Source organism: Tamandua tetradactyla, chromosome 19 (genome assembly GCF_023851605.1).
Source record: "Tamandua tetradactyla isolate mTamTet1 chromosome 19, mTamTet1.pri, whole genome shotgun sequence".
In the NCBI taxonomy this organism is placed as follows: domain Eukaryota; kingdom Metazoa; phylum Chordata; class Mammalia; order Pilosa; family Myrmecophagidae; genus Tamandua; species Tamandua tetradactyla.
The window spans coordinates 9,820,008-9,837,592 of NC_135345.1; the positions used below are offsets into that span (position 1 = coordinate 9,820,008).

The 17,585-nt window shown below is 42.2% G+C and overlaps 1 protein-coding gene across 1 annotated transcript in view; it reads right to left on the reverse strand.

The window, feature by feature from the left end:
• CLNK (cytokine dependent hematopoietic cell linker) overlaps nucleotides 1-17,585 on the reverse strand; it is a gene marked incomplete at its 5' end in the record, with an annotated part of 238,387 nt that overhangs the window by 89,860 nt on the left and 130,942 nt on the right. Inside the window, one exon of the mRNA XM_077136401.1 lies at nucleotides 17,517-17,545. Coding sequence (XP_076992516.1) covers nucleotides 17,517-17,545 — 29 coding nt within the window. The remainder of the gene's footprint in view (nucleotides 1-17,516; nucleotides 17,546-17,585) is intronic.

A 17,585-nucleotide genomic window follows, 5' to 3' on the forward strand; every position in this document is an offset into this window, starting at 1 on the left:
TGCTGTGACATAAATAAAAATAGGAAGCACCTAGTTACTTCCTTTCTAATGTAAGCATAGAAATTTACAAATATGTATTAGTGAATATAGGAAAATATATAAAAATTAATGCTAAGTTAGGAAGTTTGGAAAAGTGAGAGATGGAAGAGGTAGTTTTTTTTCTTTTTTGTGAAAAATAACATACAAAAAACAATAAATTTTAAAGTTTGGTATGGGTTACAATTCTACACTTTTAGGTTTTTATTTCTAGCTGCTCTAAGATACTGGGGGCTAAAAGGAATATCAGTATAATGATTCGGCAGTCATACTCTTTGTTAAGACACCTTCTTACCTTCTCTGGTCTTTCTCCCACTCTTTAGGGGTATTTGGACTATGTTGAAAAGGGCTGTTGATAATATGGGATAGGGGGATGGAACTAGTTGATGTTCTGGAGAGGCTGGCCCCTCTCCATTTCAGGACTTACCTGTTCCAGGGACCCATCTGCAGGTTGTAGGTTTCTGAAAAGTTACCCGAGTACATGGAACCTTTATAAAATCTTTTAGAATGCCCCAGGTGTTCTTTAGAATTGGTGGGAATGGTTTTGGTTGAAGTTTGGCAACTTATGACAGTTAGCAATGCTTAACTGAAGCTTGTATAAGAGTGACCTCCAGAGTAACATCTTAACTCTATTTGATTCTCTTAGCCACTAATACTTTATTAGTTACACCTCTTTTCCCCCTTTTGGTTAGATGGAATTGTTGATCCCATGGTGCCAGGGCCAGACTCATCCCTGGGAGTCCTCTCCCATGCTGCCAGGGAGACTTTCACCCCTGGATGTCAGGCCCCATGTAGAGGGGAGGGCAATGGTTTCACTCACAGAGTTGGGCCCTGTTACTTCCTTGATGTGTACATACCCTATCCTTCTTCAGGGAAAGAATGGCCTCTTATCTCTTTATGTCTCAGTATTTTAGAAATGTAATTTTAAAAGCATAGTTTTAAATAGTAAATAAGTTTATGTCACTCGTTGCACATGAAATACAGTTTGAATTCCCAGCTGGGGCCTTCAGAGCCCAACACTACTGGTTTCTGCCCAATCAACCTCCAACTACATCTCTTTCCTGTTTGTTCCTCACCTCTGAACTCTAGGCACATCAGCCTCTCTTCGGTCTCTCATGTATACCAAGCCCTATCTCTTCAAAGACTTTGCGTAACGGGTCCTTCTATCCAGAATGTTCCTTCCTTGGCTCAGCCTATGTCCAAATCCCTTTCACCCAGCTGATCCCAATCTTAGATGTCACCTCCCACAAGGGACCTTCCCTCACCACCAATGCTAGATGCACATTAAAGAACACCTCTCCATCCCCATATCTCACTAGTACAAGTGGCCATGTGTGATAACATGGAGTGTTCACAAAGAACATTTTCTTTGCCCATGGTGCTTGGCTGGCATATATTTCCCAGCTTCTTCTACATTGGACAGTCCGTGGGACAGCTCTAGGGCCTTGGCACATGGTGAGTGTGTTGGATTGACAGGTCTGCTGGACCTCCCATGCCCTTACTCTTCCCTCAACCACTGATGAGGGCAGAGGACCCTCAAAGAGAGTAGAGCTCCTGAATGCAAGGAGATGAATCCTGAATGAGTACCTGGAATAAGACCTCAACCCAACCCACCCTAGATGGTGAGGTGAAAGAAATAACCCTTATAGATCATGCATTTGCCTTCCCTAAGAAAGCTTAAGTGTCAAGATTTCAAGTTCTTCACTGAATGAAGTTGAATATGAGAATGATAGAGGGAGGAGGGCTGGGGGCACAAATGAAATCAGAAGGAAAGATATACAATAAAGACTGAGATGGTATAATCTAGGAATGCCTAGAGTGTATAATGATAGTGACTAAATATACAAATTTAAAAATGTTTTGCATGAGGAAGAACAAAGGAATGTCAATACTGCAGGGTGTTGAAAATAGATAGTAATTAATATTTTAAAACTTTATGTGTGAGACTAAAGCAGAAAATGTTTATTTGGTACAAAATTTATATTTTGACTAGTGCATTTCCTAATATAACTTATGTGGACAGCTTAATTGAGCATAATAAGTACATGGAACCTTGAATAGGTCATGAGATTTTATAGGTTTATCCAGAGTGATGCCTTGATAAATCCCAGAAAGATTTGAACAGTGAAAAAAAAAGTATTTGCAAAATCCCCTTGGGGGTATGGTGAGAAAGGGGAAAATTCTACTTCCCCAAGTGGAGAATTCTTGATATCCTCACAAGCAGTGGGGACAATGAAAGCAATAGGCTGAGCCCCCAATCGTGGGGTTTGTGCATGTGAAACTTAACCCCACAAAGGATAGGCTAAGCCTACTTAAAATTAGGCCTAAGAGTCACCCACAAGAGAACCTCTTTTGTTGCTCAGATGTGGCCTCTCTTACTCAGCCAACATGACAAGCAAACTTACTGCCCTCCCCCTGTCTACATGGGACATGACTCCCAGGGGTGTGGACCTTCCTGGCAACATGGGACAGAAATCCTAGAATGAACTGGGACTCAGCACCAAGGGATTGAGAAAACCTTCTCGATCGAAAGGGGGAAGAGAGAAATGAGACAAAATAAAGTGTCAATGGCTGAGAGATTCCAAATAGAGTCGAGAGGTTAACCTGGAAGTTATTCTTATGCATTAAATAGATACCACCTTTTTAGTTAAGGCGTAACAGAGAGGCTGGAGGGAACTGCCTGAAAATGTAGAGCCATGTTCCAGTAGCCATGCTTCTTGAAGGTGATTGTATAATGATATAGCTTTCACAGTGTGACTGTGTGATTGTGAAAACCTTGTGCCTGATGCTTATTTTATCTACCTTATGGACAGATGAGAAAAACAAATGGGTTAAAAACAAATAAATAATAGGGGGAACAAATGTTAAAATAAATTTAGTAGATTGAAAAAAAGATACAAACTGGAAAGAACAATTCCATTATTTTGCCACCTTTACCTCCCATTTCCCTCTCATGTTTTCCTATTGGTAGATCTTAATAGCAAACCAACTGATGGAAGAAAGGAAGAATACAGAATCTGAGCCTAGTGTCACAAAGCAGAGCATAGAAGGGTGTGCTTGGAATACTGAGACGACAGCTTGATAGCTGGCACAAACTGTATTGGCAGGAGTGTAGTCTTTCTGAAATTTAATTTGGCAGTATATATTAAAAAATCTTAGAAATGTTCACACCCTGTGACCTAGTAATTCCAGTTCAAGAAATATATCTGAATGAAATAATCCAAAAAGTGAACATACATGTAGGTACAAGAATGTTTGATGCAGTGCTGCATATAATAAAAGATTAGAAGTAATCTAACTGTTCATCAATATGGGATTGATTGGATAAATTTCCTTATGGCATGTAGTGAAATGTTGTATAACCATTAAAAAGATGATATTGATGCGCATTTATGTGGAATATAAATGAAACAATAAATCCAGATTATAAACTATATAAAAAAAAAGATTTTAGGTTCTTGATCACTCCTATAACCCAGCTCATAGAAGAGGCTGTAAGTGATGGGAGATGAGAAGCTGGTTTTCACAAATAGTGCGGGGTACAGGGGAACTATCACAGATCAGGGAGCCAGTGGCAGGATATAACCCAGCTCATAGAAGAGGCTGTAAGTAAGTGCATGGTAGATGAGAAGCTAGTGCGGGGTACAGGGGAACTATCACAGATCAGGGAGCCAGTGGCAGGATATAACCCAGCTCATAGAAGAGGCTGTAAGTAAGTGCATGGTAGATGAGAAGCTAGTGCGGGGTACAGGGGAACTATCACAGATCAGGGAGCCAGTGGCGGGATATAACCCAGCTCATAGAAGAGGCTGTAAGTAAGTGCATGGTAGATGAGAAGCTAGTGCGGGGTACAGGGGAACTATCACAGATCAGGGAGCCAGTGGCGGGATATAACCCAGCTCATAGAAGAGGCTGTAAGTAAGTGCATGGTAGATGAGAAGCTAGTGCGGGGTACAGGGGAACTATCACAGATCAGGGAGCCAGTGGCAGGATATAACCCAGCTCATAGAAGAGGCTGTAAGTAAGTGCATGGTAGATGAGAAGCTAGTGCGGGGTACAGGGGAACTATCACAGATCAGGGAGCCAGTGGCGGGATATAACCCAGCTCATAGAAGAGGCTGTAAGTAAGTGCATGGTAGATGAGAAGCTAGTGCGGGGTACAGGGGAACTATCACAGATCAGGGAGCCAGTGGCAGGATATAACCCAGCTCATAGAAGAGGCTGTAAGTAAGTGCATGGTAGATGAGAAGCTAGTGCGGGGTACAGGGGAACTATCACAGATCAGGGAGCCAGTGGCGGGATATAACCCAGCTCATAGAAGAGGCTGTAAGTAAGTGCATGGTAGATGAGAAGCTAGTGCGGGGTACAGGGGAACTATCACAGATCAGGGAGCCAGTGGCGGGATATAACCCAGCTCATAGAAGAGGCTGTAAGTGCATAGTAGATGAGAAGCTAGTGCGGGGTACAGGGGAACTATCACAGATCAGGGAGCCAGTGGCAGGACTTCCAGCAGAGCCTGGCCTTCTCTCTTGCTGAGCGTGGGGCTCGGCCCTTCTTTCTGTTGTGCCCCAGAACCTATGAGGTGAAGTGGCCCATCCAAGCCCTAGCAGCTCTTTGAGTCTTCCTGGAACGGAAAGAGAGGCTGGCTTCTCAGAGAGCGCCATCTTCTAAAAAGATAAAGGGAGTTGCTCAGTAGCTTTCCACATCACCATTCTACAAGAGGTATGGTTCTGTTGGGTTGATTTGTGGAAGATCATTCATCATTCACAGACGTTGGAGACAAGCAGCTCCAGAGAACAACTAACTGATTTTTGGATGCACTTCGAGGACACCACCTTCATACAAAACCCAACATTCCCTTAATTTTAAGAAGGAAGCAAAGATTTGTATGTGTGATGTAAAGCACATAGGGGTTTCCTGACAGGCAGAAAGAAGCTACCCCAGCCCCTTGGTCATCAACTTGGACACCTCTTCTCATGCCTACAGAGTCAGAGCCAAGAATGACAAAGGCCTGGTGACCAATGCTTTTCAAGACGCCACTTCCTGACCACTCACATCTTTAATAAAAAAATTAAAAAAAGGAAAAAAAAGCAAAACATGCGTAGCAAAACATGCGTACCAAAACATATACATGGTTTACAGCGTAAATCAACTAAATCAGAGTCTGCACTTTTAATAAGCTTCTATAGTGATATTTATTCACACTGAAGTTTGTGAACCACTACTTAGAAGCTCAGATTCCCCTTTCACTGGAAAATGAAATAGAAGTTTAACATGGAGTCTCTCTGATTTTTTTCACTCATAGACACTTCCGTGAACTCAAGACCCTGGAGGTGCAAGGCTGGTGTATGTGTCTATGACTCCATTTAGTACCTTTACAGGGATGGGGAAGCTGACTGAGCCTGAAAGTGCTGTTGTCATGGGATAGTCACATTTGGAGGAAATCACAGGGGTTGAAGCAGTTCCCACCAGGTCCCATGAAGAGAATGTGTTTATCTAGTGCAAGAAGCAAAGTATAAAATAGGAAGCATCTCAGAGGTTAAAAACTTTCTATTTTTCTTCAAAGCAAAGTTAGTGAGCAGGCTTCTCAGATGATTATATCTCCAAGCTAGACAGTCTTCCCAAGAAAATTCAGCTGCCGCTGTCATTTCAGTCACAAGAGAAGATGTCTGGGAGATGGTATGGTAAGAGTTTAGGGTTGGCTCCAACTCCAGAGGCTGCTGTCTGGGCTTACTCATAAATATTTGGTGAACAGCAAGATGCCAATGAGTTCCAATTATGTATCACTAAACACTCCAAGGCACACAGCTGTGTGTCTCCCTATATCCATTTCCCTTTTCTTCACAGGCACTAGAACCCCTGATGATTAGCTGGGTACATGCCATATAGAGAAGTATTACATATCCTAATCTTCCCTGTAGCTATGCGTGGTCATGAACTAAGTTTTGGTCGATAGAATCTAGGTGGAAAATTAACTCAAAGGTTCCAAGAAACTTTATTAAGAGAAATGGTTGCTTACTTATTTTTCTTCTTTTCTTCCATTCTCCCTTCTTGGTCTATGGGATTGGGGCAAAAAAAAGTGAAGGCTACACAATAGGAGAAGCTGGGTCTGAGTACTTTGAGAAGCAGAGCTGAAAACAGCTTTGGATTGCATTCTTGGGGACTTTATTTACTTAAGAAAAGATAAATATCTCTCATGTTTAATCCCCCATGCATTTTTTTTGAATTTCTTAATGTCTTGCAGCCTTTTCATGTTGGAAGTCAGCCTAGTTGCTCACCAGGAACACAGCAAAGTCTTTGATCAAAAGCACGAAGAAGGCAACACATATTTCTTGGAAGATGGTTGGGAAGTTCTGGGTTCAAATTCTGGCTCTGCTACTTTCTGTATCAATGACCTCAGGAAAATTTGATCACTCCTAATAAGCCTTGATTAACTAATGTTAACTTGTAAACTTGGAATAACAATATCTACTACAAATGGCTGTTGGGAATTTTAGAAGATAACTCTCTGACTTAGTGTCCCACTAACAAAATGCCGTTATTCTGCGTTTCCTGTCATTTCAAGTTCAGCTTTTTAAGTTGAGCTCATCCAAGCCAGAGATTTGGTTTCTGATTTATATTTGGCCATTGATTTATAATAGAAACTCATTCATTATATAGGGCTCATTTTTTTATTTTTTATTCTTTTAGATTTTTTTATTCAACATAACAACATACAAACATTTTTACCATATGATCTTTCCATTCTTGATATATAATCAATAACTCACAATGTCATCACATAGTTGTATATTCATCATCATGATCATGTATTAGAACATTTGCATCAATTCAGAAAAAGAATAAAAAAGAAATACCATACCCCTTACCCCTCCCTTTCATCAATCACTAGCATTTCAATTTACTAAATTTATCTTAACATTTGTTCCACTGTAGGGCTCATTTTTAAGGCCTGAAAAAACAAAACATGTGCCTTTTTCAACATTCAACTCTGTTAATGTATACCTGCCAGTTCTTCTGGAAAATTCTTCAAGCAAGCGTACCTTCCAGTCTTAGGCTCAAGGATTCAGTGATCACCATCGTCCTGTCCTGTTGCCCCTCATTTTATGAAAAAAAAAAAAAAAAAAACAAACCCAAAAAAACAACAAGAAACAAGGCCAAAATATTTGGCACACAACACCCTCAAGTCGGGATTTGGGGCCCCACTTTACTGATTTTTTCCAAATTATTTAAGTTCTCTTGGGCTCAGTTTACCTTATCTATAAAATGAGTACAATAAAGACTCAACACTACAGATAAATAAGACACATTCGCTGGGTACACAAAGTAGTGGTTGAATGTATGTTAGTTTCTTTCCACTCTTTCCTATTCTCACATTATATGACATGCTGGTGCCAGGAGAGAACCAAGATCAAATTCTGGACTCCAGACGCCCAGCCCTGTGCCCTTTCTTCTGTGCTGCCATTCTCAGTTTTTATCTTTTAGGACCCCGAAGGTATTTGAGGACAGAGGCATCAGTCCGACCTTCATCTCAGTATGATGAGAAAGAGGATAGTTTATGTCCCTCCCCCTTGATGGGACCCAAGCATTAGAACATCTTCAATTTGGTGTCAAATCAATGATGGCTAGAGGGAAATGAGAATTTACACTGCCTTTCACTCTCTCCGAGTAAAGAATTATGGTGCCCATGGTACCTTCACTATATAACTTACACCTGGAAAGAGGAGACAGGGAGAGGGAAGGAAAGAGGGGAAGAGATAGCAAGGACTAGCTCAGCTTTTCTGGGCATTTCAGTCTTATTTGTCTAACGTCAGTCCCGTAATATGAAGAATATGAGTTGGCAATTCCTAGCCACAAATAGTCCAAACCTGCAGAAATAGTCACACAGGGAACATTTACTGGGAGTGTGGAGAACAGACTTGCTTTTTTCACTAGGTGATTGTATTAGTTAGGGTTCTCTAGAGAAACAGAACCAACAGGGAACACTTGCAAATATAAAATTTATGAAAGTGTCTCACGTGACCGTAGGAACGCAGAGTCCAAAATCCACAGGGCAGGCTGCGAAGCCGATGACTCCAATGGATGGCCTGGACGAACTCCACAGGAGAGGCTCACCAGCCAAAGCAGGAATGCAACCTGTCTACTCTGAGTCCTCCTTAAAAGGCTTCCCATGATTGCATTTAGCATCACTAATTGCAGAAGACACTCCCCTTTGGCTGATTACAAATGGAATCAGCTGTGGATGTAGCTGACGTGATCATGACCTAATCCTATGAAATGTCCTCATTGCAACAGACAGGCCAGCGCTTGCCCAATCAGATGAACAGGTACCACAACTTGGCCAAGTTGACACCTGTCCCTAACCATGACAGTCCACCCCTTGTCAACTTGGCACATATATATATATATATATATATATATATATATATCACCTTAGACCATACTTAATTTACAAATGAAAACAAATAAGCACACATTTTTTTTTTTTACCTGACAATACTCAACTGTCCTGCATATAACTGGAAACACATTAAATCTCTCCAGAATAGCGTACAAATCCTTGGGCAACATTCATTCTTAAACTTGATATCTTACAACTTAAATAGTATAACACAAACAAAACAGCATTACAGTCCTTGTTTCTGTAACTGATCACATGGTCGAAGTTCATATTTATCACTACCTTCTTCCACTACCCATTCCATGTTCCCTTTCCCCTCAGCAAGCACTTCAGCTGGCCGTGGTTCTTTGCCTGGTGGGGTGACCTAAACCTTCATTCCTGAAGTCTCAGAGCCATTAGTGGTCCTGCCTAGATTGTGTTGTTGCAGTTTTCCATTGATTTTAATCACAGGGCATGGTAGTACTAATAGACGCCCCAGGGGATCTCCTATATTCCAAGAAAACTCTTCTTTACCTCCATTATGTAGTTGCAGTCCTACTTCTTTCTGATAGTCAGGGTCAATTACCCCAGACAATAATGTAATCCCCTTCTTGGTGTGTTGATCCAGAGGCATAAGTAGCCCAAAGTGGCCAGGTGGCAATCTTAACTTCCAGTTCAGTGGTATCACTGTTGTTTCTCCTGGAGAAAGCACACCCCGTTTTGGAACTAAAACCTGTAGACCAGCAGAACTCAGGGTAGCAGGGACAGGAAGCAAAAATTTTCCTAGTGGATCACTAGGAGTAATAGTGAGTGGCACCACACCCATTTCCACCCCTTGGTTCCTGGACCCATGGATCCTGGCTATGGGAGAAACAGCACCATACAGTGGACGCTGATTCAGAGCATACACAGCTTCCTGGAGAACATTACCCCAGCCTTTCAAGTTTTTGCCACCTAGTTGGCACCGTAATTGAGTTTTCAAAAGGCCATTCCACCGTTCTATCAATCCAGCAGCTTCTGGATGATGGGGAACATGGTAAGACCAGAGAATTCCATGAGCATGTGCCCATTCTCGCACTTCATTTGCTGTGAAGTGTGTTCCTTGATCCGAAGCAATGCTATGTGGAATACCATGACGATGGATAAGGCATTCTGTAAGCCCATGGATAGTAGTTTTGGCAGAAGCATTGCGTGCAGGGAAAGCAAACCCATATCCAGAGTATGTGTCTATTCCAGTTAGAACAAATCGCTGCCCCTTCATGAAGGGAGTGGTCCAATGTAATCAACCTGCCACCATGTAGCTGGCTGGTCACCTCGGGGAATGGTGCCATATCGGGGGCTGAGTGTGGGTCTCTGCTGCTGGCAGATTGGGCACTCAGCAGTGGCTGTAGCCAGGTTAGCCTTGGTGAGTGGAAGTCCATGTTGCTGAGCCCATGCATAACCTCCATCCCTACCACCATGACCACTTTGTTCATGAGCCCATTGGGCAATAACAGGAGTTGCTGGGGAAAGAGGCTGACTGGTATCCATAGAACGGGTCATCTTATTCACTTGATTATTAAAATCTTTCTCTGCTGAAGTCACCCTCTGGTGTGCATTCACATGGGACACAAATATCTTCATGTTTTTAGCCCACTCAGAAAGGTCTATCCACATACTTCTTCTCCAGACGTCTTTGTCACCAATTTTCCAATTATGGTCTTTCCAAGTCCCTGACCATCCAGCCAAACCATTAGCAACAGCCCATGAGTCAGTATACAAACGCACCTCTGGCCAGTTTTCCTTCCAAGCAAAATGAACAACCAGGTGCACTGCTCGAAGTTCTGCCCACTGGGAAGATTTTCCTTCACCACTGTCCTTCAAGGATACCCCAGAAAGGGGTTGTAATGCTGCAGCTGTTCACTTTCGGGTGGTACCTGCATATCGTGCTGAACCATCTGTAAACCAGGCCCGAGTTTTCTCTTCCTCAGTCAATTCACTGTAAGGAACTCCCCAAGAGGCCATAGCTCTGGTCTGGGAAAGAGAAGGTAATGTGGCAGCAGGAGTGGAAACCATGGGCATTTGTGCCACTTCTTCATGTAACTTACTTGTGCCTTCAGGACCTGCTCTGGCTCTATCTCGTATATACCATTTCCACTTTACAATAGAGTGCTGCTGTGCACGCCCAACTTTATGGCTTGGTGGGTCAGACAACACCCAACTCATGATAGGCAACTCAGGTCTCATGGTAACTTGGTGGCCCATGGTTAAGTGTTCAGTCTCTACTAAGGCCAGTAGCAGGCCAAAAGCTGTTTCTCAAAAGGAGAGTAGTTATCTGCAGCAGATGGTAAGACTTTGCTCCAAAATCCTAAGGGTCTGTGTTGTGATTCTCCTATAGGGGCCTGCCAAAGGCTCCAGACAGCATCTCTATTTGCCACTGACACTTCCAGCACCATTGGATCTGCTGGATCATATGGCCCAAGTGGCAGAGCAGCTTGCACAGCAGCCTGGACCTGTCGCAGAGCCTCCTCTTGTTCAGGTCCCCACTCAAAATTAGCAGCTTTTCTGGTCACTCGATAAATGGGCTGGAGTAGCACACCCAAATGAGGAATATGTTGTCACCAAAATCCAAAAAGACCCACTAGGCGTTGTGCCTCTTTTTTGGTTGTGGGAGGGGCCAGATGCAGCAATTTATCCTTCACCTTAGAAGGGATATCTCGACATGCCCCACACCACTGGACACCTAGAAATTTTACTGAGGTGGAAGGCCCCTGTATTTTTGTTGGATTTATCTCCCATCCTCTGACACGCAAATGCCTTACCAGTAAATCTAGAGTAGTTGCTACTTCTTGCTCACTAGGTCCAATCAACATGATATCATCAATATAATGGACCAGTGTGATGTCTTGTGGGAGGGAGAAACGATCAAGGTCTCTGCGAACAAGATTATGACATAGGGCTGGAGAGTTGATATACCCCTGAGGTAGGACAGTGAAAGTATATTGCTGACCTTGCCAGCTGAAAGCAAACTGTTTCTGGTGGTCCTTACTAATAGCTATTGAGAAAAAAGCATTTGCCAGATCAATAGCTGCATACCAGGTACCAGAGGATGTATTGATTTGCTCAAGCAATGATACTACATCTGGAACAGCAGCTGCAATTGGAGTTACCACCTGGTTGAGTTTACGATAATCCACTGTCATTCTCCAAGACCCATCTGTTTTCTGCACAGGCCAAATAGGAGAGTTGAATGGGGATGTGGTGGGAATCACCACCCCTGCATCTTTCAAGTCCTTAAGAGTGGCAGTAATCTCTGCAATCCCTCCAGGAATACGGTATTGCTTTTGATTTACTATTTTGCTTGGTAGGGGCAGTTCTAGTGGCTTCCACTTGGCCTTTCCCACCATAATAGCCCTCACTGCACGAGTTAGAGAACCAACGTGGGGATTCTGCCAGTTGCTCAGTATGTCTATGCCAATTATACATTCCGGAACTGGGGAAATAACTACAGGATGGGTCCGGGGGCCCACTGGACCCACTGTGAGACGGACCTGAGCTAAAACTCCATTGATCACCTGGCCTCCATAAGCCCCCACTCTGACTGGTGGTCCAGAGTGACGTTTTGGGTCCCCTGGAATTAATGTCACTTCTGAACCAGTGTCTAATAATCCCCGAAATATCTGATCATTTCCTTTTCCCCAATGCACAGTTACCCTGGTAAAAGGCCATCGGTCTCCTTGGGGAAGACTTAGAGGAAGGTTAACAGTATAAATTTGTGGCAGTGTAACAGGTTTCTTCCCCATAGGGACCTGGCCTCCCCTTCATTCAAGGGGCTCAGGGTCTGTAAACTGTTTCAAGTCTGGAAATTGGTTAAGGGGCCGTGACTCTGTGTTTTTGTAATTCAGGTTAGACTTCTGTTCCCTTGACCTAGAACTCGTTTGTTTATACAGCTCCAACAAGAATTTAGTAGGCTGCCCTTCTATTGTATTTCTAGGCACCCCATGATTTACTAGCCAATGCCACAAATCTCTGCGTGTCATATAATTTTGATGCCTCCTTTGAGTTTGTTGTCTATTATAATACCCACGTCTACCCTGTCTTTGGCGATTAAGTGCTGCCACCTGGCTTCTGCCAACTCGGGATCCTGTCATCCCCATTGTGTTTAAGGATTCCAGCTCAGTGACAGCAGTTCCTACAGTAATATCTGACCTACAGAGAAGTGCAACCACAGAGCTCTTGAGGGATGATGGTGCTAGTCTCACAAATTTATTTCTCACTGTCCTGGTAAAAGGTGCATCCTCTGGACATTCCTGGGGTGTAAGAGCAGGCTTTGCATGATAAATCCACTCTAACATCCCAATCTCTCTAAGCCTCTGGATCCCCTCATCTACATTATACCAGGGCAGTTCTGGCATTTCAACCTCAGGTAATGTTGGCCACCTTTTGATCCATGTTTCAACCAACCACCCAAACAAGCTGTTAACACCTTTTCTAACTGCTCTAGCTATAACATTGAATGCAGAATCTCTGCTTAGTGGACCCATATCAATAAATTCAGCCTGATCCAGCCTTATATTCCTCCCACCATTATCCCACACTCTTAAAATCCATTGCCACACATATTCCCCTGATTTCTGTCTATATAAATTGGAAAACTCACACAGTTCTTTTGGAGTATAACGTACCTCCTCATGTGTGATACTTTGTACCTCACCTTTAGGGGCCTGTTGGGACTTTAGTCTAGTTATAGGTCTAGAAGAAATGAGGGGTGGTGGGGGTGGGTCATGAAAAGAATTAGAAATATCTTCCAAGCCATTTGCTTCAGGGCTTTCATTTGCAGTTTCATCTGGTGAAACAGGATTAATAACTCTAGGGCTAGTCCCTTCAGGAGGAGGTTGGGTGGCCAATTCCTCAAGGCAGGCTGGAGGTGGGGCGGCTATGTCCTCAGGGCAGACTATTACAGGGTTATCTAAAGAAGGCTCAGCATGGTCTAGGGTTTCAACCTCACCCCCAACATCATTATCAATCCATATGTCACCATCCCATTTTTCAGGGTCCCACTCCTTTCCAATCAATGCCCTCACTTTAACGGCAGACACCATGCAAGACTGAGGTTTCAGTTTACGTTGTAAAGTTGCTACTCTAACAATAAGATTCTGAGTCTGATTTTCAGAGATCTCAAGTCTACGGCTACAGGAAATAAAATTTTCCTTCAGGATACTCATAGAAACCTCTACATCTTTCAGACGGCACTTAAGCTTCTTGTTTGAAGCCTTAAGCCCATCCCTTTCACCCTTTAATGTAGACAGTGTATCTAACAACAACCAACCAACATCTCTATAATTCTTATTCCTACAAAACTCTGTAAAGGTGTCAAAAACATTATCCCCCAGAGTCTGGCTTCATACAAGCGAAGCATTAGGAGAATTGAATGATGATATTTTGACTATCTCCTTTGCCAACTCAGTCCATGGATTGGGAGTGTCATTCTGATTACGGGAATCAGAGTCCTTAGTGTCTCTGAGCCCAGTCAGAGTAGAAAACCATTCATAAAAACCCATTTTTAAGATTCTGTTCCTTAAGAACCACTCCCGGTACCAAGGTGTATTAGTTAGGGTTCTCTAGAGAAACAGAACCAACAGGGAACACTTGCAAATATAAAATTTATGAAAGTGTCTCACGTGACCGTAGGAATGCAGAGTCCAAAATCCACAGGGCAGGCTGTGAAGCCGATGACTCCAGTGGATGGCCTGGATGAACTCCACAGGAGAGGCTCACCAGCCAAAGCAGGAATGGAACCTGTCTCCTCTGAGTCCTCCTTAAAAGGCTTCCCATGATTGCATTTAGCATCACTAATTGCAGAAGACACTCCCCCTTGGCTGATTACAAATGGAATCAGCTGTGGATGTAGCTGACGTGATCATGACCTAATCCTATGAAATGTCCTCATTGCAACAGACAGGCCAGTGCTTGCCCAATCAGATGAACAGGTACCACAACTTGGCCAAGTTGACACCTGTCCCTAACCATGACAGTGGTCCTTGGAAATTCATTTCTCTTCTCTAGTTCTTAATTTCCTCATTGATAAAGCATGGTATTAAGTCCTCAGACTTCAGTTGCATGGGTCTTTCATTTCCACTTTCTTTTAAAAGCTGGTTTTTGTGTCTATCAGCATAATGGACCAATACTGATAGGCTGAATGAATGACTGACTGAATGAATGAATGAATAAATGAATGAATGGCAAGGTAAGATAGTAAGGTAGCTGCTCCCAGCCCTTGTTTCTTGAATGACCTTCAGGAATTCAAATTAAATATATCGAGACAGCTGTTGTCTAGAGAATTGATAGCAGTTCCTTGGTTGAGGAGTGGGAAGGGGGCCTCAGTCAGTGATTCTCTAAAGATCATCCTAGAACCACCTGAACTGAAATTATCTTCTTTAAAGCAAGGGTTCCCTGGCTTGACCACAGAGCCACCAAAGCACAAACTCTGGGGTGGGCTTGATATTATGCATTTTTTAAAACCGTTGTAGTTCTAATACACCCTGAATTTTGAAGACCGTGGTTAAGGTTTGGGTTTACTAATCTGGGATGATTTGAAATTGTGGCTGGGCTTATGAGAATCAGGCAAACACCTTGTGTCAGCAATTCAGGATCCACTTCTGTCAACTTTTCCACTAGTTTCTGTCCATTTATTTTCCTGACATCTTGGGAAATCCAGGCATATTCCTTGCTGCCAGCCTCGGCTAGCTATAAATTAATACAGGTGTTGCAACATTAAGAAAGGGCCAGGAGAGGGCATTGGTTGTTCACATATTCCATCTCCATCCTCAAGTCATAACATTACTTTTTTCCTATAAAAATAGGAAAAAAAATCAAGCTTCAAGACTGCCTTCCTGAGACAATTAAAAAAATCAAGTGTTCCTGGACAAAATGAAATGTCTGCTTAACGAATGAATCAAACTATATCTTTATCAGGGTTTTTAATGTATGTGGTGAGGTAATAAAAAAAGGCCCACTTTCTAAATATGACTATCTTTGCTAATTTCATTCTTTATTCTATCAAAGGAGAAAAATTCCAGAGTTTACTTTATGGAAGACCTTATCATGTTTGCTATATATTAACCTCTGAAAAATTATTGTCATTGACAGATTTTCCAACTTTGAATATGTGTCTGTCTTCTCCAGGCTTGGCATTTGTTTTTTTCTTTTTAATAATTTATTTTTTGATAGTTTTTTTTAGTATACAAAATTTATGCTACTATAGAAAAATTACAAGACTGCTAAGAAAGAAAGAAAATAATAATCACTATAAGATCACTATACCAAGATAAGCACTGTAAATATTTAATTATTGCCAAATGTAGATACACACAAACACACACAGAGGCTATATGATATAACTTCATATATATATATATATATACATATATATATACACACACATATATATTTATACATATATACCTGCATATAATGTATATATGATCACATTGCATGCATACTGTGCTATTATCTGTTTTTTCATGTATTAATATGCTCTCAGCATTTCCATGTCAAAAAGTATGCTTCAACATCATCATTTTAAATGACTACATGATATTCTCTCATTTAGATGCCTTACCATGTCCTCAACCAATCGAGGGTGAAAAATTGCAAATGACCTAAGGATTCATATCTAATTATATTGTCCTTATCACTGTGATGAGCATTGTTTTATGTAAACCCTCACATACATTCTTAATTGTTTCTGTTATATTATCTTTTCATAGACATTTGCAGGGGGTCATAAACATGCATAAGCAGGGGTGGTGTGATTTGCTATGAAGTATTTTGGGCAGGGCATGATTCAAGTGCAGATGGGCAGGACTGGACAACTATATCCCAAAAGATTTTTTTAGGTCTTAATTTCTTTTCCCTAGAATGCAGATTTTTTTTTTTTATCTCTAGACTGCTGCTAAGGAAGTGGATTACCCACCTGCCAGTTTTTCTCTACCTTAGCCAAGGTAGGAAGCAAGATAGGAAAGGAAAGGAGCACAGGCAGGTAATGCTGGATGCTTTATTTTGCCCATGGAGTTTATAACCCACCAGCCACTGCATCAAATGACCTCCTCATTCTCAGCACCATCTTCCTTAGAGTTTTCTATAGTCGGTTGCAGGACTCCAGTGGAGAGCAGGAAGAGAGGAGAAGTGGCGAGCAGAGGGATTGTGTAACTGAAACTAAAGACCTCAGTGCGACTTGGAAGCATGTCCCTTGAGTGAATCTAACCTTTGTGAGGACTGGACTGGGGAGCTGAATAAAAAAATTTCTGCAAGAGAAATTAGAGCTGGGTGCTAGTTTCCTATTTACCCTCATATTTCACAATTTTGATTTTACGCTTGCCCAATTCTCCATGATGTGTGGAAGAACCTAAGTGCTGGTTATGTGCTCCAGCCTGCCCCCTAGTGAACACTTCAAAATATTTTGCTGATTACAGTATTCTCCATGGATTCCATCACTTCTTTGCAAACTTTCTCTCATCTCTTTCTCAATTCTTCTGTCTAATTCCAGCCATTGTTTTAGCCAAAGACTTTCTGAGGAAATTCTATGGGGCCTTCCTTCAAAACACAACATTCTAAGATGAATAGTATATACTTTTACTAAAACTTTAATTGGCTCCTATTGAGAGTCTAGTACTAGGACCCAAGCTCTGAAAGTAAAGCAGGAGAAGCATAATCTCTGATTTTTGACCCATTCATTTTACCTAACACATATTTTGAGGGGAACCTATCTCATAGTGTTTAGTTGATCTGGCATGGAATGGTCACACGCTGACAGCTAGGCCAAGTGTACCCATTTCATAGATGAAGAAACTCGGGCTTGGAGGGATCTGTGCTTTGTCCAAGGTTTCCCAACTAAGTGGAGGGCCAGGATTCCTACCTGGTCAGCCAGATTCCAAAGCTGTGCTTGGTCACACAACAGGCTGCCCCTTGGGAGCAACCAGAGGGAAAGACAGGAGATAGTTAATGTCCCTTTTAACAAACCAATAGCTTAACTGAAGGTCAACCAGAAAAGAATGGACAGAATATTCTGACACACCTATTCTGATCTTCCTTCACTGAGGTGTTAAAGCCTCTGACTCACCTGTGCCAACCTGGATGTGAGGCCATAACCTAGGGCAGAAAAGAGAAAGAACCTTAAGTGGCATTGGCA